This window comes from Myodes glareolus, chromosome 1 (assembly GCF_982192425.1).
Source record: "Myodes glareolus chromosome 1, mMyoGla1.1, whole genome shotgun sequence".
Classification (NCBI taxonomy): domain Eukaryota; kingdom Metazoa; phylum Chordata; class Mammalia; order Rodentia; family Cricetidae; genus Myodes; species Myodes glareolus.
Window position 1 is genome coordinate 79,068,526 of NC_142026.1, and position 24,649 is coordinate 79,093,174.

At 38.3% G+C, this 24,649-nt stretch overlaps 1 protein-coding gene across 1 annotated transcript in view; it reads left to right on the plus strand.

Moving 5' to 3' along the window:
• Positions 1-1,889: 1,889 nt before the first annotated feature.
• Positions 1,890-24,649, plus strand: part of LOC146895926 (uncharacterized) — a 76,271-nt gene continuing 53,511 nt past the window's right edge. The window contains exon 1 of the mRNA XM_087897751.1: positions 1,890-2,184. Coding sequence (XP_087753877.1) covers positions 1,890-2,184 — 295 coding nt within the window. The remainder of the gene's footprint in view (positions 2,185-24,649) is intronic.

Genomic DNA, 24,649 nt, shown 5'->3' on the forward strand with positions numbered 1-24,649 from the left:
CTTCCTGCCTCTGTGTCCAGATTGCTGGTACTAAAAGACTGTACTACCACACACATAATTTGTAAAATAAATTTTGTGGTCTAAGTCTCTTCTTCTTTTTGTGGCCAGGGAGGCCAGGAGATGGTATCAAAACACTCAATATTGGAATACAGATATTAGTGAATACACTTAATACACTAGGGATGGAAAGTTGATGCCCAGAAAGAATCTTTAGTGTTCTTGACTGGTAGAGAATTTTCTACCCTACATTTTCTATTCTTGGCTATGTTTCCTATCCAAGACAATATGTCAGGGTCACACACCTGATGCTAACGGAATAGTAGAATTCTCCTACATTTGAGAAATTAAGTCTCCTAACTGTTTATCCAATAAAACACGGTTAGCTAATTTTCTGTATATGTACAGTCACCAGAAATGGACACAGCAGGTTGTATTCATGTATTTCACATTGATCCACTCATACTTAACAAGGAAGAATTTGGGAAGGAAGGGAATGAAGAGATAAAAGGGAAAATAATATAATATTTTAATTAACAATCTATGGAAATAAATTTTAAATAAAATGAGAGACTAGAGAGATGGTTCAGCAAATAATAACACTAGGTGTTGTTATAGAGGACCCAGGTTCCATTTCCATGACCCACATGCTAGCTAACCATTTACTGTAACTCCAGTCTCAGGCATCTCCTGCCTTCTTCTGGCCTCTGTCAGTACTGTGCACAGACACATGCAGGCTAAACACTAAATAACTGAAAATATTTTAAAAGGTTCAAAAGAGGAAAGAATGGAATTCTCTACAGTGATTCCACAGCCCTGAGATACACAGCAGTCAGGGCTAGTTAAAATGAACTCCTTCTGCTCTTGCATGGAAACAGCTGTGGCCTTCCACTGAGCCAACCTGTTCAGAGGCAAAAGCAACTTTATTCTGAGGTTCAGAGAGCTCATCATAACCGTCCATCAACTAACAGAGTGCTGATAAGTCACTTTTTCTATGTTTTCTGTGTTCTCTAACTTTTGTATCTGTGAGAACTGTGGCATTGGTACAGTCATCTCTTATATCGAACATCAAGATTGACAGGTTGCATAGGCTTCAAAGCAATCTACTTTCTCTGTGTCATTTACCTGGTTTTCAGCTAAGATCTGTGGTACAAGATGAACATGCCAGAAGCATTTCTTTGCATCATTTTTATACTTTATATGTTTGTGCATGACTTTGAAGTAACATGTGCCTAAATTTTCTTGTTGTAACTTTGCGATCATGTTCAGAAATGGATTTGATTACAGAGCCAGCTTAGGACCTTTGACAACCAGGTAAAGTACCTTCAGTTCACCAAACCTCAGTGTGTAGCCACATAAGAAACACCTCCTTTAGTGTCCTGAAATCTCTCTTTAGTTGTTAAATATCCTGGACGAGCTTCCACCTGTGTGACAGGGCATCACATGACCGCACATAGCACATAGTCTAACATAGTATAGTGGGCTGTAAAAGTTAGCTAGCCACAATGTTTCCAACACACAAAAGGGAAAATGCCTATGGAGAGCAGAATGATAGAGGGATCTGCTACAGGAACCAGGGGCAAGTGCTAATGAAATGCATATTTCTGCTGATTTAGTAAAGATCTTTTTTCTGGGATGGGAGCTTCAGGAACCATCATACTGTGTCTTTAAGAACAGTGTAACCCTATGGGAGGTGTTCTTGTCACTCAGGCTTAAGTAGTCAATCAGACCCTCCCAGCGATCTGCCAGTCAGAGTTTGACAGGGTCCTTCTGTCAGCCAGCTACAGGCTTGGTTTTGAATAGAAGCTGGCGCCAATGGTTTTGCGGGCTGTGCGGGGAGTTTTGCTGTGGGGAGCTGAGCAGAGAGCATGGGCGAGCTGTAAAAGCACGACATGGTGAGCTTGCGGCTGCTGTCCCCAGAGAAGATTGAGCGTCAACTGAGCCGTGGGAGCCAGTGTTGTGGGTCCTCCCTTGGCAGGGTGGAGCCAGTGGCCAGACTCGAGTTTGGCATGCTCCTGCCTGGTCCTGCCAGGTCCAGCATGGTCCAGCTGGTCCTGCATTTTCCAGTGCGGTTCTGCATAGTCCTGCGTGGTCCTGTGTGGTTCTGTGTGATCTTTGCAATTCGCTGGGCCTGTTGGCAACCTCTGAGTAACTTCACTCTGGCTTCGTCTGTGCAGAGCATTGGGAGTAGGTCTGTGCTTTGAACTAGCTTTGCTGACAGCACTGAGAAATGCCTGCGCCCTTAGTGCTTGTGTTGTCGACGGAACACAGATTTATCAAACTCAGAGTGCACTCGTCCCTCTAGTATCTTCCAGAAGGTCTTCACTTTGAACATTTAGGTTTAAGATCCACCTGGAGTTAGTTCTGTGGAGCTTGTCAGCAGTATCTCCTGATAGAGTAGCACTCCACTGCTAAACTGTGATGTGGAAGAGTAGAATTGATGGTAATAGAACTGATGGCATGAGGACTTACCAGTTCTTAGGAGACATGAAGTCACAAAGTAGAATTAAGGTAAGGGAGGGTTGCATCCCAAATACCCCAAAGATAAGTAATTGCTAAGCACACTTGTTAGAGATTAGTATAAGATGTAAATATTTGTTACCCAGAATTAACCGGCGACATTCTCGTAACAAAGGAGACCAGCCTGATTTACAACCAGCAGAAAGGTCCATCCCTTTAAATGCTGCTCAAGGGACCCTTACAGGGTCACAACTAACATAAAGACCTGGTGTGATGTAAAGGTACAGTAATTCTACAACAGCGGCCATCTCCAGTCTTTTAGAAAAGCACTTTTGAGTCAAGGTCTTCTATGTTCCTTGAGGTGGACTTGGACTCTGTCTGTACCCCGCAGGGCATTGCCCTTGTTATGCTCCTGACTAACCACACTAAAGCTGGCATTGCACATCTGCAGCACAAGAGTACTAAGATTACAAGTTTGAGTCACATAGGGGACCGTCTGTTACAGAACAGGGAAAGGGTTTGTGTGTGGAACACGGATTCTCCCTTCAGACCAGAAGAGGAGGAACAGTGTACTGTCCACACTGTAGGGGGAAACAGACTAGACAGCAGCTAGATCACAGACTGAAATTGAAGGCAGTGGGCTGCAGGGGTCTCCATTACAATGAGGGACTGCTGAGGCATAGAGAGTGACTTTCTCTGTAATTTCCCTGATGTATTAATTCCTTCCATGTGACTGAAGACAGATAGAATTGGAGGGTGTACATTTTAGGAAGGTTATCTTGAACTACTAAGTATTTAGTTTCTAATTAGCAAACTCTCCTGTACAGATGTGTGCAAGTCTGGTTGACACAGCTAATTCAGCTGAGAGTTTTGAGACACAGGCCTTTGGCTGTAGCTCCATGTGTTAGCTTACAACACTCTATGGCTAACATTTACATCGGACAAAGTCATACACACACTTTTATGAATGGCATTCCCTCTACCAGGGTAGTGCCTACTCCATTTTAAAGTCAGTAGAGCTAAGTGTTCTTTTAATTATTTTTATCATTTACAAACATCAATTCTTGGTATCATTTTTAAAATTCACTTTTAAAAATGCATTACATCTATTGTTCTGGTTTTTAATATTTTACTATTTTAAGAATTTCATTCCATTTTTTCTTTAGTGCTTTTTATTTATTTATGTATTTATTTATATCAATTTAGAGCAGTGGTTCCTAACCTCAGCGGTCACATCTTCCTTTGGGGATCAAGTGACCCTATCACAGAAGTGGCCTAAGACCATCGGAAAACACATTGTAATTCATTTATATTGTAATTCATAACAGTAGCAAAAACATAGTTATGAAGTAGCAGTGAAAATAATTTTGTTGTTGGGGGTCACAACATCATGAGGAGCTGTCTAAAAGGGTCCCAGTCTTAGGATGATTGAGAACCCCTGGTTCAGATCAATGTTTCCTGTAGCTCAGGCTCACCTCACACTATACAATTGGGAATAGCTTTGAACACCTAATGCTGCCTCTGTGGCCCAGTGCTGGGAAGATGGTCCTACAATTCCTTCTAAACTGTCCTTGACTGCTCTTTGGGAGGAAAATAGACCAGTGAATGAGTATTCTCCAACTTCTCTAGATTTTAATGTGAATTTGCAAATGAAGTGGGACCTGTGTGTGAACTGAGTTCACTGACAAATTGTAAAATAGGTGTAGTCACAGCGGAGAAACGGGTGAGCATTAAGGAGGGTGAGAACTTTCCTGCTTTGACAGTAGTTGACATTAGGAATGAGTAGTGATGTAATCAGTTTTTGATGATTAATACATGTTTTCACTGGCATTTCTTAGGTTCAAAGACCAGATGATCAAGAATCTGGATAAAGAATTGAGTTTAAAAAAAAAAGAATTGAGTATTTGTGAAACCAAATTATTGTAATTACACCAGTTCAACCTAAATAGAGAAGAAGGAAATTCTCTCTGTGACAGTGATGTCACAGGCCTGAGACAGGCCAGGGATAGTTGAAATAAACTCCTTCTTGTCTTGAATGGGAGGAGCTTTGGCCTTCTCCTCCTCCTTTTCTTCAGTTTAATTTATTTGATTTTTCTTTTTTCAAAAAGAAAACAAACTATCTATTTTTTGCATTTTACTACCAATCCCAGTTCCCTCTCCCTCCCCCCTCCCATCCCCACAACCTATCTCCCCACCCTACCCTCACTCCCCACCTCCCATCCCCACAGCCTATCTCCCCACCCCACCCTCAAAGGTTAATCCTAAGCAAAAACAGACTCAGATTCACCTGGAAATGGGAAATAGACAAAATTGAGAGCATGGGAGTCAGGGGAGAAGGGAGGATAGAAAGGAAAGAGGAGGGGAAAAGGGAGAGGAGAAAAGAACTTGAGGGAATGGGATAGTTGAGGTGGAGGAAGGACAGAGATGAGAGCAAGGAAAGAGATACTTTGATTGAGAGAGCCATTATGGGACTAGCAAGAAACCTGACACTGGAGAAATTCCCAGTAATCCACAAGGATGACTCCAGCTAAGACCCCAAGAAATAGTGGAGAGGCTTGAACTAGCCTTGCCCTGTAGTTAGATTGATGAATAGCTTTGACCTTCTGAGCCAGCCTGCAAAGAGGCAAGAACAGACTTCTTCTGAGCTGAAAACAGCTCAACAGAGCCGTCCAAGTAAGAGCAATGACCACAGTGATGACAGGTAACATTTTGTTGATATTTTTCTGTATTTGTTTTTCTCTGTCCTTTGTTTTTATAAGAATTGTGACATTGATACATCTTAGGAGAAAAATCATAATTGACAGGTATCATGGCTATTTTCATAGTGCCTTTTCCTTGATTTCCAACTGAAATTTTGTGGTACAAGATGAACATGCCAGAGGCATTTCTTTTGATCCTTTTTTTTTAATTTTAAAACTAATCTTATTTTACTACCGATTCAAATTCCTTCTACTTCCTGTCCTATCATTTATCCCACCTTCTCCCCACACCACCCCCAATCCAATCCTCAGAGAGGGTGAGGCTTCTCATAGTAATTCAACAAAGTCTGTCACATCCCTTGAGACAGGATTAAGGCCCTCCCCTCTGTATCTAAGCTAAGCAAGGTATTCCTTAGGGAATGGGCTCCAAAGAGCCAGTTCATGCACTAGGAATAAATACTGGTTTCATAGCAAGTGATCCAACCAACTACCCATGCCACACAACTGTCACCCTCATTCAGAGGGCCTAGTTTCGTCTTATGCAGTTTCCTCAGCTGTCAGTCTGGGGTCAGTGAGCTCCCACTAACTAGTCAGCTGTTTCTGTGACTTTTCCCATCATGGTTTTGATCCCTTTGCTCATACTGTTGCTCCTCCCCTTGTATGACTGAACTCAGGAGTTTGGTCCTGTGCTTAGCTGTGGATCTCTACATCTGCTTCCATCAGTAATTGGATGATGACAATTAAGGTAGTCATCAATCTGTTTACATGGGAAGGGCAGTTTAGGTGCCCCCTCCACTCATGTTTATATTCTTAGTGGGGGTCATCCTTGTGGTTTTCTGGGAGTTTCCCTTGTGCTTGGTTTCTTGCTAACCCCATCATGGCTCCCTTTTTCAAGGTATCTCTTTCATAGATCTTCCTTTTTGTCTTTTACCCAACTTGATCTTCTCAATCCCTCATATTCTCCTCTGCTCTACTCTTCTTCCCACTCCTCTACCAATCCCCTCCCCCATACTGCTGCCTATTTACTAAGGATATCTTACCTACTTCCCCTTCCCGAGGATTTTCCTTGTTTCTTGTCCTCTGGGGTTGTAAGCTGGTTATCCTTTGTTTTATGTCTAATATTCATATTTATGAAAGAGTACATACCATGCTCGTCTTTCTGTGTCTGGGTTACAGGATGGTTTTTTTCTAGTTCCATCCATTTGCCTGCAAATTTCAAGATGTCATTGTTTTTAGCAGATGAATAATATTCCATTGTGTAAATGTACCACATTTTCTTTATCCATTCTTCTGTTGAGGAGCATCTAGGCTGTTTCCAGGTTTTTTCTATTACAAAAATGCTGCTAGAAACATAGTTGAGCAAATGTCCATGTGGTATGAATCTGCATACTTGGGGTATATGACCAACAGTGTTATTGCGGGGTCTTGGGTTAGATTGATTCCCAATTTTTTGAGAAGCCGCCATATTGATTTCCAAAGTGGCTGTACAAGTTTGCACTCCCACCAGCAATGTAGGAGTGTTCTTCTTACTCTGCATACTTCCCAGCATAAAATGTCATTAGATCTTAGCCATTTTCACTGGCACAAGGTAATATCTCAGAGTCATTTTGATTTGCATTTTCCTGATGGCCAAGGGTGTTGAGGAACTCCTTAACTGCCTTTTAGCCATTAGAGATTCCTCTGTTGAGAATTTTCTGTTTAGATCTGTACCTAATTTTTGAATTGGATTATTTGGTATTTTAATATCTAGTTTCTTGAGTTCTTTGTATATTTTGGAGATCAATCCTCTGTCTCAAGTGTAGTTAGTGAAGATTTTTTTCCATTCTCTAGGCTGCTGTTTTGTCTTGTTGTCTGTGTCCTTTGTCTTACAGAAGCTTTTCAGTTTCATGAGGTCCCATTTATTAATTGTTTTTCTTAGTGTCTGTGCTACTGGTGTCATATATAGGAAGGGGTCTCCCGTGCCAATGCGTTTAAGTGTACTTCTCACTTTCTCTTCTATGAGGTTCAGTGTGGTTGGATTTATGTTGAGGTCTTTGATCCATTTGGACTTGAGTTTTATACATGGGGATAGATATGAATCTATTTGCATTTTTGTGCATATTGATATCTAGTTATGCCAGTACCATTTGTTCAAGATATTTTTTTACCATTATATAATTTTAGTCTTTGTAAAATCAGATATTCATAGGTGTGTGGATTAATATCAGGGTCTTTGATTCAATTTTTTCAGTTCATCTGTCTGTTTTTGTGTCAATATCAAACTGTTTTTATTACTATAGCATTATAGTAGAACTTAAAGTCAGGGATGGTGATGATGCCAGAAGTACCTTTCTAGTAAAGGATTGTTTTGGCTATTCTGGGTTTTTTTTCTTTTTTCATACAAAATTGAGTATTGTTCTTTCAAGACCTGTGAAGAATTTTGCTGGAATTTTGATGAGAGTTGCATTCAATCTGTAGATTACTTTTGGTAAGATTGCAATTTTTACTATGTTGATCCTATCTATCCAAGAGCATGGAACATCTTTCCACTTTCTGATATCATCTTCAATTTCTTTCTTTAAAAATTTAAATTTCTTGTCATACAGGTCTTTCACTTGTTTGGTTAGAGTAACCCCCAAGATATTTTATGTTATTTGTGACCATTGTGAAGTGTGATGACTCTCTGATTACTTTCTCAGCCTATTTATCATCTGTATATCTGATATTGATTTTTTAAGTTAATCTTGTATCCTTCCATATTACTGAAGGTATTTATTAGCTGTAGGAGATTCCTAGCAGAATTTTTGGGGCCACTTATTTTAAACTATCATATGATCTTCAAGTAGTGAAAGTCTGACTTCTTCCTTTCCAATTTGTATCCCCTTGATTTTCTTTTGTTGTCTTATTGCTCAAGCTAGAACTTCAAGTACTACATTAAATAGATAGGGAGAGAGTGGACAGTCTTGTCTTGTTCCTGATTTTAGTGGAATTGCATTGAGTTTTTCTTCATTTAGTTTGGTGTTGGCTGTTGGCTTGTTGTATATTGCCTTTATTATGTTTAGATATGTTGCTTGTATCCCTGCTCTCGGCAAGATCTTTATCATGAAAGGTGTTGGATATCATTAAATCAAATTGCTGTAGTTGAACTAGTTCAACAAATATAGAAGATCTGGGTAAAATGGGGCCTTGACTAACAGGACTATTATTTTCCTTGCTTAAGATGTATAGCCACGGGGGTAAAAGATATAAGCAATCCTTGGTTTGATCTCATACAAATCCCTGGTCTGTAGAATACATGGACATGAATTCTGTTTCAACTTTTAAAAATAATTCTTTATGATTATGACTACATCATGCCCACATTCATTTTCCTGCCTATAAGCCCTACCATTGACCACTCTTTGTTTTAGAATTCATGCTCTGCTTTTCTTTACTAACAGTTGTACAGTAACAACAGTTACACTTTGAATGTGACCTGTGTGTTTGGCTGCAGGACTTCCCAGATTTGAAGCAAAGGTTTGGCTGTACTGTACAATCAGTGTGTATTGGAATTTGTATAAAAAGGGCTATGTGTCTTGGAAGAGGAACAGAAAGTGCTGTGGGAGGCTGGAAGAATTTCTACTAAAATAAATATTTCCCACATTTGGGTTCTCTCTTCCCCTAGGATGTAAGGTCAGAGCCCGAAATTCCTCTGTTCTCTGTGAAATTTGATCAGTTTCCCACTGCCAAGCCTTGTTCCTCTGCTAAGTAAATGCAGAAATTTGCCTTCCTGCACTTATCTTTATCAGCCAGCATTTGGTTGGTGTTTAGGGTCTAGGCAAAGAGCATCCTATTTAAGATATTCACAGATCTCCAAGGACATAGAATTACTACCTGCCCAAACTGTTCCTCTGGTTTTACCCCAAGATCAGAATGGCTGATAACAGTATAGCACCCGAAACTGATAACGTAGAGGCCCAGGTCTGTTCTTTGCTTAGAGCAGTAATTCTAACTCCACACCTAGACCCACAGAAAACTGTAGCATCTGATGTATGTGCTTTTTGATCAAGAGCCATCAGCTTCTTCTAGACTGTTTTGTAGGTTGCCTAGTTTCCTGGTAGCTTCTATGCATACTGAGAGAAAAGAAGTGACTTGTTGATTTAAACAACCTCTGTCCTATTCATAATTTTACTGCCACCGAGCTCTCAAATAATTCATATACATGGAGGCTTGTTCTTTCTTATGAATGCCTGGCCTTAGCTTAGCTTGTTTCTAGCCAACATTTCTTAATTTATCCCATTTACCTTTTGTCTCTGGGCTTTTATCTTTTTCTAGTCTATATACCTTTTTTACTTCTTACTCCATGGCTTGCTTTGTAGCTCGGTGTCTGGCCACTGGTGTCCTCTCATTTTCTTGTTCCTCCTTCCTCCCCACCCTGATTTCTCCTTCCATTTCTTCTCTTTCCCTGCCAATGCTGCCTATCAATTTTTTCCTGCCAAACTATTAGCTATTCAGCTCCTGCTATGCTTCAGTTTTATCTCGGTCCAGTCTTCTCCTCAATGTATCTCTATCTCTCTTTTGGAATGTGAGTGGTATTCTGTGCCATCATTTCTTGGAAAGATTTAACTTGTATTCTGATTTTATAAGATGTCACTGTTAAGAGTTGTCTTGAGTGTCAGAAGAGATTTTGGCTATTTTAGCAGAAAAAGGGCTGTTGCAGACTATGAGAATCACTGAAGTTGATCAATACATTTTCTTCATGGATGACCATGAGCCTATAGTGACCTGGATCATAAATAGTCAATTGAATGAAAAACCTTCCACATAGGATGACATATTTGAATTTTTAACCTCTTCCTAGTGACATTATTTCAATTACTTGTGAAACCTTTAGTAGCCAAAGGCTTTCTGGATGAGATTCATTCCTCATTAGGGGTGTGCTATGAGTCTTCAGAGCCACAACCCATTTCCTACACTTTGTATTTGATTGTGTAATTACAGAACACTCCTATGCCAGTTCAGAATAATGAATAATAAAAGGGTTATTTATTTAAGAGGAAAACTTACAGATCACTGTCCTAGATAACAGTCTTCTGCACCAACAGAAGCAAGAGTCTAGAAGCCAGAAGCAGGAGCCGGAAGAAAGAGAGCAGGTGCACATTTACAGCTGCTTTTACAGTGTACAAGAACATGCTCAAGTGTGCTGGCATCTTAAAGGTTGTGCTCCCACAGCACTTCCCCCTTTTGTTTAAATAGGAGAGTTCCAAACCCAATACAAAACTGTATATACTAGGAATAGATATCAAGTATAATCAGAATTACAACAGCATAAACAATATTAAGAAGGGAACATATGCTAAATGTTTTAATAAACATTCTATCCTGTGGAGTCTAAGACTTGTATAGGACATGGCTAGGCTAGATCATAAGAGGATAGTAACTATGACTATCTATTCTTCAACCACATTGAAGGCCTGAGAAGGGAAATAATATTACTTGAGCAGGCAGGAAGTACAATCAAGTAGCTTCCAAAGTGAGCAATACATGACAGAGAAAATTAGCTACCTGAGCAATCACCCAATGTCTCATTTTACAATATTGAAGCAACCAACTTTGGCTAAGGACCATTTTCAGAGGCGGGAAAATTTTCAAAACCACCTTACCCTGACTTGGCAAGATTTGACAGTCCTGCTTATCCATTTCTGCATACCATGTACCTTGTCAGTAGTTGAGGCATGGGCAATTCCTTGCTCAAAGGCCAGTTTTGCCAAGAAGAATACAAACTCCAAGAGGAGTGTCTTCTGTGCTCAAAATTCTCTAGGAATGGATTGGTGCTGTCAAAAGCATCATGTTTCACATCAGCAGAACGCTAAGTTATTTAAATGTCATGTTCGAAAGATCCTTGAAGTGGTTGAAGATTACCTATCTAGACAGAATACAAACTCTGTGTATCTAAAGAACCTAACTGATCTGACTGTATGTACAACAAACATGAACAACTATTGACCTATAATAATTAATACCTGTATGACTTAAAGACTAAAGCTTCATGTCAGAATATTAAATAATCTGAAAACAAATGTGTAACAAATGAGGACAATGTCCTCAAAATGTAAACAGTCTATAAGTATCTTGATCAGGTATAGGAATAATATATAACGCAGTATGACAAAGTATTGGCACAGGGTGGGGACATTGCTCATTTCCTATAGGAGGATGGTCCATTGATATCTCCTAGTAGGCTGAGAATTATTGTAAGTAGGTACTGTGAAGGCAGACTTTTCTCTATCTTTTTCTTGTAAAGGTATAGTGAAGAAACAATCATTTAAATCAATAGCTATGAGAGGCCATCCCTTTGGTAATAGCCAAGGCAGAGGAATTCCAGATTGTAGAGGGCCCATAGGTTGAATAACCTTATTGATAGCCCTTAGATCTGTCACCATTCTCCATTTTCCAGATTTCTTTTTAACAACAAATACTTGAGAATTCCAAGGGCTGGTTGATTCTGCAATATGATGGGCATCTGGTTGCTCTTGTACCAGCTGTTCTACAGCCTGCAACTTTTCTTCAACTAGAGACCACTGCATAATCCATATTGATTTCTCAGTTAACCATTTTAAAGGTAGAGCTGTTGGTATCTGTGAAGGTCTATCAATTGCTTTGTGTTCTTGTACAGCCTGAATGGCTGGTGTCCATCATCTGTAATACCTTCTAAAATTTTCCTCAGAAACATAAGTTTTTGGGGCTGCAGGAATGTTAATTGGGGTATTCCATTGCTGCATTATGTCACAACCCCACAAGTTCATTGCACTGTTGGTGATATATGGCCTCAGTCTTTTTATTTGATCTTCTGGTCCTATGCATTCAACCCATCTCGTGCTTTGTTTTACCTGAGGTAGGGCTTCAATTCCCAGGAACTGGACATCTACCTCTTGAAGAGGCCAATTTGTATTCCAAGATCTAGAGTAATGGTACTTACATTCACACCCATGTCTAGTAAGCCTTCAGTAAAAATGCCATTTATACACACTCTTAGCTTTGGTCTTTGATCATTTATAGAAGTCTGCCAGAATATATGTTTCCTCTGTCCTACTGGAGTTTTTGATTCATCCTCCACATTTAACCCATCATTCAGACCAGTATTGTTAACAGTAGGCATTGGATTTTTTAATTTGCCTGGTGAGACACATTCTCCACAGTAACTGGGAATGACTGGACCACATTTGTCTTGGGGGCCTTCAAGAGGCCCCCCATGACATTTCCTATTAGTTTTGGGTTGCCTTGTCTTTCATTGACCTACATTCTTTGGTCCAATGTTGGCCTTTGCCACACCTCTTACATATACCTGAAGGTTGAGTCCTCCTCTTTCTTCCATTTGCAGAGGAGACATTATTCCTAAGAATATGTTGCCTAAGAATCCCTTCTCAGATGTCCCATTCTACCACAATTAATACATTTGGTATTTTGATGTCTTCTCTTACCTTTGGAAATTGCTTTTCCTACCCAAACTTCAGGACCATAGTCAAGTGTCTTGACATTCATGTATGCAAGACCCCATTTATCTATGAGTGCTGATCTGATCTTTAAAGGCCCAAGGAACCTTTTGAATTCTGTGTTGGTATTCTCATAAGCCAAAGATTCAATTATATGTCTAGCTTTTGGGTCAGTTACCCCTATTTGTACAGACCTAGCGAGTCTTTGCTAAAAGCCACTAAAAGGTTCTCTCTGACCCTGTTTAACCCTAAGATATGATTCAACTCTCTTTTCTGATTCCTGAATCCTGTCCCTACCCTCTAAAGCTTTTGTGCTTCATAGGGACAAGCGTGGTCATCATAAAGAGCTTGATCCTGAGGATCAGAGTAAAGGTTCTCCACCTAGAATTTGATCGAGGGAAATATCAAGTCCTTTTGCTTTTTGATGCTCTAAAATTCTTGCCTCCTCTTTAAAAAAGCACCTCCAAAATAATTTCTGTCCACTTTCTAGGACTGCTGAGATTAACTGAGTCAATCTTGAGGTGTTGCTTTGGTACTGAAAGACCACGTTTTGACCATTTCCCCCCAAAAAGGACAAATGTAGTTCTTAAGTTGCAATTGCTTGTTTAATTTCCTTTAGATCAGTCACACATATGGTCTCCCATGAATACTCTTTGACAACACTATGGTTCTTGGGGCCAAATGCTTTTTCTGATATTATTACTGGAAAGGCAGGCAGAACTCTGGGGAAGCTATCCCAGAGATTTTTAGGTACCAACGAGGTTAAATTTTGCCTTTTTACCTTTTGTTCCTGGTCATCAAATTTGATAATTTTTCTCAATTTTTTTCAAATCTGTTTACCACTGCCTTTTGTAATGTCTGGATCTCCTGTCCAGTGTTCTGCTCTAATGTCCTTATTGAGGATTCAAAGTTAAGAAGTCTGTTCAGTACAGATAATGTTTCATCCTTGGACATAATCTTTATAGCATGCATATTACCTTCCTAGAGAGACATTCTATCAGTCAATCTGTCATACCCCTCTGACAGAGTCTGATTAATACATTCAACATTGCAAATTCTCTCAAATAATGTTTCAGCAATCACTGTCATTGATTGGGTTTATGTTTTATGAGCCAAATCGGCTGTATCCTTTTCCGGAGTGGTGAATCTTCTCTAAATAAGTTAATATCAGTCTGTACCATTTCTAAAACTACCTCAGTTGACTGAGTTTTGTTAGTTAAATTCGTTGTATCCTTCTTCAGATTTCCAACCTCTTTTTTGAGAATCCTTGTATCAGTCTGTAAAGACTGTACCATTTCTAAAAATGCCTCATTATTAGCCCTGTTGTCAAACCATATTTTTAAGAAAAAATATTGCGGACAAGACTAATCTCTAGAATCAAAAAATAGTGATGTAGAAGGGACATCACATAAGTCTTGTAAAACCTTGCCCATGATATAAGTAAAGAGGCTATTGAAACCTTGGATGGTTAGGTTGTCTGACATATTGCCCTTTTAAATTAGCAACTTATGATTTATATTTTGAATATTAAATCTTATTTGTGGTTTAATTAGCTGGATTAGGTGCAATAACCATTACGTGCCAGTAGGTGTTGTGAGCCCCCTATGAAACAAACCCAGCTGGACCTGGCAGCACACCTGGAATCATGTGACTAGTCTTAATCTGATTTTAGTGTGAAATGCTGAAAGATATGCTTTGATCAAAAATCAGTTATTTAATAGAAATCACAGACTGTGTGTGCAGTGGTTGGTCCTGATGGGTTAGCAGCCACAGCAGGACAGGGATAACAAGATAACAGCAGGCACCCAGGAAAGCTTGTATCCCGTCTGAATTTCCACGTGGTGTGTTGTGGTAGCTCACAGACACTGGAGCAAGGGCGTGGGGATTGGAAGCTGCTCTGAGGCAAGTAATGATAAAATATAAAGAACTAGGGCCGATCTGTAGCAAGAAAAGCCATCACTTTGGGAGAATTCTATATCCAAATGAATTGCTGGCTCCATGCATAGGCCACGGCCAACTGAGGGAGGTCTTGTGCCAAGCTGGGTGCACTCCAAGCTGGTGGCGTGCAGCAGAGCTGGGGGCGTTCTAAAACCAAATGGTCTGGTGCTAGATGATGGCATAAGTCACAAACAATTCCACCCTAATTCAGAATTATGAATAATAAAAGGGTTATTTATTTAAGGGGAAAACAGCCCTCTGCACAAACAGGAACAGAGTCTAGCAGCCTGAAGTGGGAGCTGGAAGCAAGAGAGCAGGTGCACATTTACAGCTGTTTTTACAGTATAAGAGATCATGCCCAAGTGGACTGGTATCTTAAAGGCTATTGGCTCAAGGAGCAGAATGTGCTCCCACAGCACATATTTACTGTGTTGTGGTTGAAAACAATCAGCTATCTTTCTTCTCATGCTGTCATGTCTTCCCCACCATTGTAGACTCTATCTCTACATCACATAAAATATAGTACAAACAGTTGTTATTCAATTGGTAGCTTGCTGTTTTAATTTTTTGTTTGTTTTTTCAAGGCAAGGTTTGTCTGTGTAGCCCTGACTTTCCTGACTGTAGCTTCGTATACCAGACTGACCTCATACTCAGAGGTCTCTTTGAATCTGACTCCAAAGTCCTGAAAGTAAAGGTGGATAAACATTTGTTTGGTCTTATTTGTTTTATATCATTGGGTGAGGACCCAGGAATATAGGTTTTTCACATGTCAAGCGTGTGCTGCTTTGCTGAGCTTCACGAACATCTTGGATTTTAAAATTGAGCAGAGGGTATCATTCTGATTCTCAGGATGGCAAGTATTTATGACATTAATACTGTTTGAATATTCTGAGTCATTGGAATACAGGTACATGAACTTCTCCTGCTTGTTGTGTTTGTTTGATTTTTTTCAATCAATATGACTATTTTAACTGCCTGTATGTATATGCACCACGTGGGTACCTGATCCTCACAGTGATCTCAGAAATCCTGAACTTGGAATAATGGATAGTTGTGATCCCCATATAAGTCCTGGCAATTGTGCCCACCTATGTGCAAGACCAGCAAGAACTCATCACTACTGAGCTATCTTCCCAGCTCTGTATGTAATATTTATGACAAATATTTATATTGCTAGTGTTTTCATCTGTCCATTTGTAACTGCTTAAACATGAAGTGCCTTTTTGTCGAATTTTATTGCTGTTACAGTTTAAATTAGGACAATTCAGGTTTCCGGAAGGTGAATACAGAACTGGAATAAACGCATACCTCTTTGTAGGAACTTCAGTAAAAACCTTTGAATTCTTTCTCTTTTTTATTTGTTTGACTGACTTTTTGCAGTGAAGGGTCTTAATATGTACTTCTGCCTGTCCTGGACCTGATTGCACAGACTTGGCTGGCATTCAACTCAGAGGTAGGTATATCTTAGTGTTGTGGTTAAAGGCATGAGTCAATACACCCAATTTGTCCATCTTATTTTTCTCTTTTGTAGGTTTTTAGTAATTCTTCATAGGAATTTTCTCATGTGTACTCTATACTGTTGATCTGGTTACTTGTTTCTCTCTGTTTGTTAATAGACATTTCTCTTGCAAGAATGGGTGATGTCCCGTTCAAAGGATACAGAAATGACAGCATTGAACCTCTTATTCAGTTTCCTTGTAAAGTGACTTGATGATTCACTATAATACCTATGTCGTGGAATGAGAGTGGAGAACACCAGAATTATGTGACTGTACTGCAAAGAAGTATACATCTACAATATTGTCAGTACCATGCTTTCTGATGTACACATGTATGGGATATTTTAGAATGCAGTGACCTATGATGATATACATATCAACTTCACTTTGGAAAAGTGGAATTTGCTGGATCCTTCCCAGAAGAATCTGTACAAAGATGTGATGCTGGAGACCTATAAGAACCTCACTACTATAGGAAAACATGAATTTTCCTTCATGTTTATAAAAAAGGGACAACTGTTCCTTGGTTATTGATACTCTTTTGTAATTTGATTGAGAAAGAAGAAGGAGATGAATAAGTCAGCCATGGTTCTAAGGTTCAATAGAGATAGTAACTTAAATTTTGCAGAATGTTCAATAATATGCATTTTCTGGTACTATATTTTAGGATACAATTGGGAAGACCATAATATTGAAGAACATTGTCAAAGTTCTAGAAGATATGACAGGTAATTTTCATGTGCATGTTGCGACAAATATGCCTCTGATGATATTATAATGTGTCCTGCAGGTTTTAAACAAAAGCAGCAGCATAAATTAGCACAGCTTAAAGTGCATTGATGATTGTTACATTCTCCCAAAACAGTAGATCTCAATTTCAGATAGGTGAATTGCATTTCAAAGGCATTCTTTTAAGAAAGAGAACAAGGAAACACCGCCTTAACAAATAACACCTTTTGAACCGTAGTACCGTGAGAACTATGATGTAGACTTGCCAATCCATTTATTTCATGTTACTCATATTACTGAAGAGGTGATAAGTATTACTCCCTAACCTTCTAATAGCCAATAGTCCATAGTAAAGCTTGTATTACCCATATACTTGTTTCTATGCTAATTTTAGTGAGAGGAGCAGTTCGAATCAAGAGTCAAGGGACAGTTGTGGATAACCCTCAATTCCTATACCAAAAGTCTATGAGGAATAGAAAGTCAATTTGTGAGAATTCAATGGGGAAATCTTTTATTTGTTGTTCTTCTTTTCCTATGTATACCATATGTTGCTCTTGATAGAAGCATATGAGCATAGGGATATGGAAAAAATGTGACATGCCTCTCTCTCAGAACAGTTAGAAGATATGTAGTCCCCATGTTGAGTATATTTGCCGAATTTGATTCAAGTATGCAAGTAATTGGTTTTCCACCATCACTGTTAATATACCAACAAACTCACACTACAGAAAAACCTTATGAGTTCTAGGACTGTGTAAATACTCTAGTAGCTCTCATTCATTTAGCAAATGTAGTATCATTCACAGTATAGAAAAATTTTTGAATGCAGTAAAGGTCATAAAGTTCAGACTTTATCCAGTTCCCTTTAAATATGTGAAAAACATCATAGAATAAAAGTTTCTGTAAAGTGAACCATGAAATAATGGAGTTTACCATCACAGGTGTCTTCAAAGATGCAAAATGACACTTAATTAAAGGGCACAACATGAGTCTAAACACAGCAATAAACCCTTAATATCTGATTCCTCTTTATAATTGAGAAAATAGTAAACTTCACATAGATATGAAGATTCTGCAGTGTATTGAATATGGTAAAGCTTTTATATGTGCCAGTTATCGTTGCAGGCATGAAAGAAATGAAACTGGAGAGAAACTTTCTGTATATACTCAATGTATTAAAGCCTTTGCATATGGCAGACACCTTCAAAGAAATGAAAGAACATGTATTGGAAAGAAACCCTATGAATGTAATCAATGTGGTAAAGCCTTTGCACGTTACAGTCTTGTTCAAGGGCATAAAAGAATACATACTGGAGAGAAACCCTATGAATGTTATCAGTGTGGTAAGGTCTTTGCATGTCACAGTCATCTTCAAAGGCAAAAAAGAATACACTGGAGAGAAACCCTAGAATGGAATTAGTGTGGTAAAGCCTTTGGATGTCACAATTATCTCTGAATGCATAGGAGAACCCATACTAGAGAGAAACCCTATGAATTTAATCAGTGTAGTCTTCAAAAACATCAGAAAAGTCATGCTGCAGTGAGACTATAAATATTGTTAATGTGGTAATGTTTTGCACTTTATACAGGAGTAAAACTTTCTGTGTACAATCAATCTGATAAAACCTTGGCATATTGCAATAATCATTGAGTACCTGAAAAAGAAGCTAAAGTCTTCTTCTTATAAATTATTTGGTAAAATCTTTACCAACACACTTACAATCAGATAACCAACACTATTGTGTAGAAAAAAAATGACAGTGTCAACAATCTGTTCAAGCATTATGATGTCTGTTTTCATATTGATTGCACAAGCAAAGTCATGGACAAAACTGAGTTTTATAAATTTTATGAAGCCTTATATGTATGTAGGATAAAGGGATCACTCTTAGAGAGCAACAGGACTGTTATATCCAGCAGGGAGATCATTCCCCACTGTAACACAACTTCAGATATAGTCTGACTTCCTGACAGACTGGATTCCTTTCTACTCACAGGTATAGGGATCCCGGGATACCTTTCCTTCATAGGTGTAGGTATAGCCTGATACAAGATAGTCAGCGTACCTTTCCTTCCAGAGCTGTAACACTTGCCCTATGAATTTAAATGATAATGTAACCCTTTTAGATTTTATGCTTCTCTTCAATTGTTTGAAATAACAAATTTAGGTGGTAACTTTTGGATGTGTACTTGTTCCTTTTCTGTTGTGATATAATGTCTCTGTGTACTTATAAATGCATTTATTTTGGCCCTTGTTGCAGAGGGATGTAGGATGACCATGAAAGTGGCATAGCAACAAGTGTCAGACATAGCAGCTAAAGCAGGAGCTTAAAAACTCACGTCCTTAGATTGCAGCATGAAGCAGCGAGTGGGAACTGCAAATGGTGTGTGGATGTAAATTCTCAGAGCTTACCCCCAGTGACATATTTTGTCTAGCAGAGCGGCATTTCCTAAATCTGGCGATACTACCTACCTAGGAGGATTAATTTGTCCGACTTCAAGCCTAAGTGTTTGCTTTCTGTTTACGGGACCGAATTCATGGTGAAGAAAAACTCTCTAAGTAAGCAGTTAGATGTCTCAACTCCTGTGTTAACAGGAATGAATTCTTACAAGAGAAAAATGTTCATGAGTGAAAAATTGTTTAAAGGGTTGTTTTAGTTGTAGCTATGTGATGTCAGTTTGTGTTTGTGTGGGTATGTGAGTGTGCATTCTATATTTTGTGAGAACATTGGTTCCTTGGATCTTCTTGTAACAGGAATTACAGGAAGTTGTTAGAAATGTGACCTTGGTCCTGGGAATGAGCATTTCTTAACCCATAGCCCCATCTCTAGCATTGTAAATATTTTCTAGGTTATTTATATAATTTTGAGGTCTCTAAATAGGGACAAATTCATACAGAGAAAAACCCTATTTACATAAACAATTTGCTAAAGACTTTAGACATCATAGTTGTGTTCAGATTCAAAGTACAAAATTATTTTTCATCATAGCCTTGAAGGAAGTAAATTACTTGCCACATTCACTCAAGACTGATGTTGGAGAACATTGAATTATGGTTTCTATTTTGAAACATTTGAGGTAGATACTAAAGTGTGCTATATGTGTGGCACATCCATTTAGTGAAGTTTATTTTGTGGTCGTTATTTCCTTCTGTGGCCTTTGTTTATCTTCTATTGTGCTTTTACCCAGTGATAGGTATTTCTCAGCTGTAATGTGTAGAATGGTATCCCCATCATCTAAGTGTTCTATTGGTATTTAAAGATCAGACAGTGTGTGATCATACTTTTCAAGTAAGGGTGTCTGTGAAAAGGAGGTAAGTTGCTGTCCTTGGTTTTGTTTTTCAATTTTCACAGTTTTCCATGAGATTTTGTTGTTTGTTATTCATCCTGACTTGGATGTCAGTAATGATTCAGGGATACATTAGAACTCATGATGCTCCTGTGTACCCCTCCTGAGTACAAGTGCAAGAGTGGGTGATGCACTCCGAATGTGTCCTGTTTTGTCAACACAATTTAAAAATGTTAATATTAAAATGCTTAATAGAAGTAATTATAAGAAACAGTAAATACTCATGTGTGTATTTAAAGACGCATTTTCATTTATCTGGTAGATATGTAATAAATAAGGACAGTTGGCAAACAAGTCTGTATCTCCTACCATAGCTTGATCTTCTAAGGGGACTGAGGTCAGGTTTCTAGCCTTGTACACCACAGACCTTTCTCACTGAGCTGTCTCATTGGTGCTCAAATATGATTAGAAGAAATACTACAACAGTAAACTATTATCTTCCTTTCAGACTGTAAGCCTAATTTCATACAAAGAGTAGAGGAACATGGGATAATTTGAATAACAAATTCTCTTTGTAGTGCAAAATAAGTACACTATCATACATTCTTTTATTTGTTCATTCTGGGTACTAAACAATTATAACACTTGCTCAGGACCACAATTATATGCCAGAGAATTGCCTCATTTTATAAAGTTCACTGACTTCAGACTATGAACAATATTGTTTCTTTATCTTTGACTCTACTATAATTCATCAAGGGACTAGGGTAGAGGACTTTCTTATTTTATAGATGGTGAAAGTCAGACACACAGAGATAAGTGATTTTTGAATATACTTAAGTGTACCTACTCATCTTAGTCATCCCAACATTCTAATGACTCGCTAGATGAAGTTGATGCCAACTAAGGCAGAGTAGTACAGGCCTGTAACCATAATACTTAGGAAATGGATGGAGGAATTTCAGGATTTCAAAGTCAACCAAGGTGAAAGGATCAATGGGGTATATATGGTAGGAGGCCCATGGAACCTATGGGGACTGTGATTGACTCAGGACAGTGTTCATAGTCTTTCCTGCAGCTCTTGAACTTCAAGGACATGCCACCAGCAAGTGTTGGGTTAGTTATTTACCACTCAATTCTTCCTATTATTGATAATGTTTTCTGTCAAAGGCAGCCTAGGGTCAGACTCAAGTTGCTCAATAAAGAGTAAAATTCTCCTGCAAGTGTGTGAGTTGTCCTCAGGCAGGCATGTGCTCCCTATTTATGTATCCAAGAGCATCTTTTGTCCTCAAACCATAGCACACAACCAATAGAAACAGACCTAGGAGATTTTATTCATATATGTGCACATACTTATTCACACATACTTAACAAGAATTAGAAGGGAAGAATTTGGAAAGGAATGGAGAGAGGACAAGAAAAGTTGAACGTCATATAATACATTTTAATTAAAATGTTTAAAAATAATTTTTTAAAAAATGTTACTTTAGAAATAGCTTAACAATTAAGAGCAATGGGTGTTGTTGAAGAGGACACAGCTTAGGTTGCTAGACACCATGGTTGCTCACCATCTTCTGTAACTCAGGTTCCAAGAGATCTGATTCTTTCTGGCCTCTGTGGGTACTTCACACATGTGGGAAAACTCCCATATATCTAAAATACAGCTTAAAGAGTGCAATTCTATACAGTGATTTCACAGCCATGAGATAGACAGCAGTCAGGGCTAGTTAAAAAGAAGCCTTATTTTGAGGTTAGAATAACTCCGAACAACTGTTCATTTAAGAACATCTTTAACGTTGTGTGTACCATTTCTTCTTAATCTTACTGAAAATTCTGAATTTTTCCACATTTCACATAGGTTTGTAATCAGCTTTTCAGATACAATTTGGTGGGAGTTTTCTGAAGATTGTTTTGAATTTATGCTGCAAATTGAACATGCCCAGCATCTTTTGCAGTTTTTGAAAAACACATCATTTTAATGGATTTGGTTTTTAGAAGAGTAAAATGATAAAAGAATTAACTCCACATAATTGATATAGGTTTTCCCTCTGTATGCTGTGAATATGTTTTATTACCATTGGTTGTAAAAGAAGCTGCTTCAGCCTATATGACAGCAGAATATAGTCAGACTGGAATAGATATATAGAGAGAGTAGGGAAAGTCAAGGAGACACCATGTAGCAGCCTAAGGAGACAGCCGCCAGAGAACTTTATTGGTAATCTTTAAGCCTCATGGTGATACATAGATTAATAGAAATGGGTTATTTCAAGACGTAAGAGTAAGCTAGAAATATGCACGAGCTAATTGGCCAAGCAGTGTTATAATTAATACAGTTTCTGTGTGATTATTTTGAGTCTGTGCAGCTGGGAACAAATGAACAGTCTCTGCTTACAGATAATCATTTGTTTTGCAAATTACAATAAATATGTGAAACTGAAAATCTAATAATCTTAGACCTGTGATGCTTTGTTTTCTTGTTGTGAAAGAAGCTATCTTAAACACTAGTGCTTTCATTTATGCTTTGGCCACTGTTTAAATATTTCATGTTTAGTACATCAGTTTGAATATGTTTAATGTTCTATATTGTTAAGGTAGCAACATTTTATAACATTACATATATATTTTTTAAATAGTTATTCAAATATTAGCTTTCCTTAAGGAGAAGCATTTAATTCCTTTCAGAATTAATTGAACAGGGACCTCTATAATTCCACAGTTTAAACTACTGAAAGACAACACAAGAAAATGACCTAGGTTTGTTTTCTGTGTGATATATCTTTCACATTGCTGAATTTATACAAAGATATTGCATTCATCAGTAGCTTATGCTAAGCAAGTAAACAAACATGTTTCAGATGATTAAAGCCAATTTCACACTGTGTGGACTCATGAGACCCTTGCCTTTGTGTTTGTACACATTCATGGATATATGTACTTGTTCATTCATGTGCCACACAAGACTGTGGTTGGTTTTTGGTTGGCCAGCAAGAACAACCACATTGTTTTCACTAATTGGTGGCACCACCTAGTGGTGACAGCAAACAAATCACTTGTATTCTGATCCATCAAAAGTTTCTCTTATGTTCTCTTACTTTTGTTTGTAGACAATATTTAACAGCCATGCTTTTAACTAACCCACCATTCCAAATTATAAATAATTTGGACCCAAGATTAAAAAAGGGGAAATATCTGTTTCACAGTAGAAGTTAGCAATCACATCCTTGGCCTTAGGACTTCATGGTAAATTTCATTAGGGTTTAGTGCATGGGAACCAAGTAGATACGTGTACTGAGTATGAAAGAATATTTCTGGGAAGGAGTTGAATGTATGTACCAGAAGTTTTGCCCAAACACTATGCAAGAAGCAGTCAAGTCAAATTACAGACCAGAGGACAAATGGGTGACCTTGACAACTGAGCATGTCTGTCCCAGAGAATTCAGCCAGGGCTTTATGCATCCATATAGTGACAGTGACCATCTGGTTCCTAACCTGGGCACTCAGGTCAGTTAGAGAAGGAAGGCACCAGTGAACTGAGGGCTGCCAAAGTATATGCCTAGAAAACAAAACTATGGACAATTAAAGAGAAAGGGTATAGTGATATTTATGTTTCATAAATAAAGCCTGTCTGAAGACCAGAAGGTAAAACTAAGCCACTAGAGGCCAGGCAGTGGTATTACACACCTTTAATTCCAGGATTTGGGTGATAGAGGCAGATGAATCTCTAAGAGTTTGAGGCCAACCTGGTTTACAGAAGAGTTCTATGACAGCCAAAGATACACAAAAACCCTGCCTTACAAAATGAAAAATGTAAAAATAAAAGAAACAGAATAAAAAAATCAACGTAAAGATTGAAAATGCAGAGAGAATCTGAATGCTGTATGTTATTGTGTTTCTTTGAATGTTTGACTGCTGAGGAAGTAACAACAACTGCTGAAAGACATTTTATTATTATAAAATTATTATTATAAACGCTGCTGTATTAATCCAACTTATATATTTTGAAAATGCCTTCACTTCAAAATTTAAGTCAAAAGATATGTTCCTATGAAGAAGTTGTTTTGCATTCATTTCCACAGGAGATACACTCTGAATTCATTCTGGATTAAGAAAAATAAGGCTTGGCTGGAGAGATAGCTTAGTGGTTAAGAGCACTGGCTGCTCTTCCAGAGGTCCTGAGTTCAATTTCCAGCATCCACATGGTGGCTCACAACCATCTGTAATGAGATCTGCTGCCCTCCTCTGGCATGTGGGCATACATGGAGATTGGATGTTGTATACATAATAATTAAATAAATCTAAAAAAAGACATGGGTATACACACAGACAGACTATTGTATACATAATAAATAAATATTAAAAAAACAAAAAAAACCAAAAAAAGACATTTAAAAAAAAGAAGAAAAATAAGGTTTAATCAAGGAAGACCCCCTGAAAAATTTCCAACGGTAACAGATTTCCCAGGTGATCCATAGTTTCAGAGCACCTGTATAGCAGTTTCCTCTGAGTTGTATATTCAGAACAGCCTCAAGACTGCTGGCTGAGATGATCCAGCCTAACAGAATATTTAGTCAGGATGTTACCATACGCC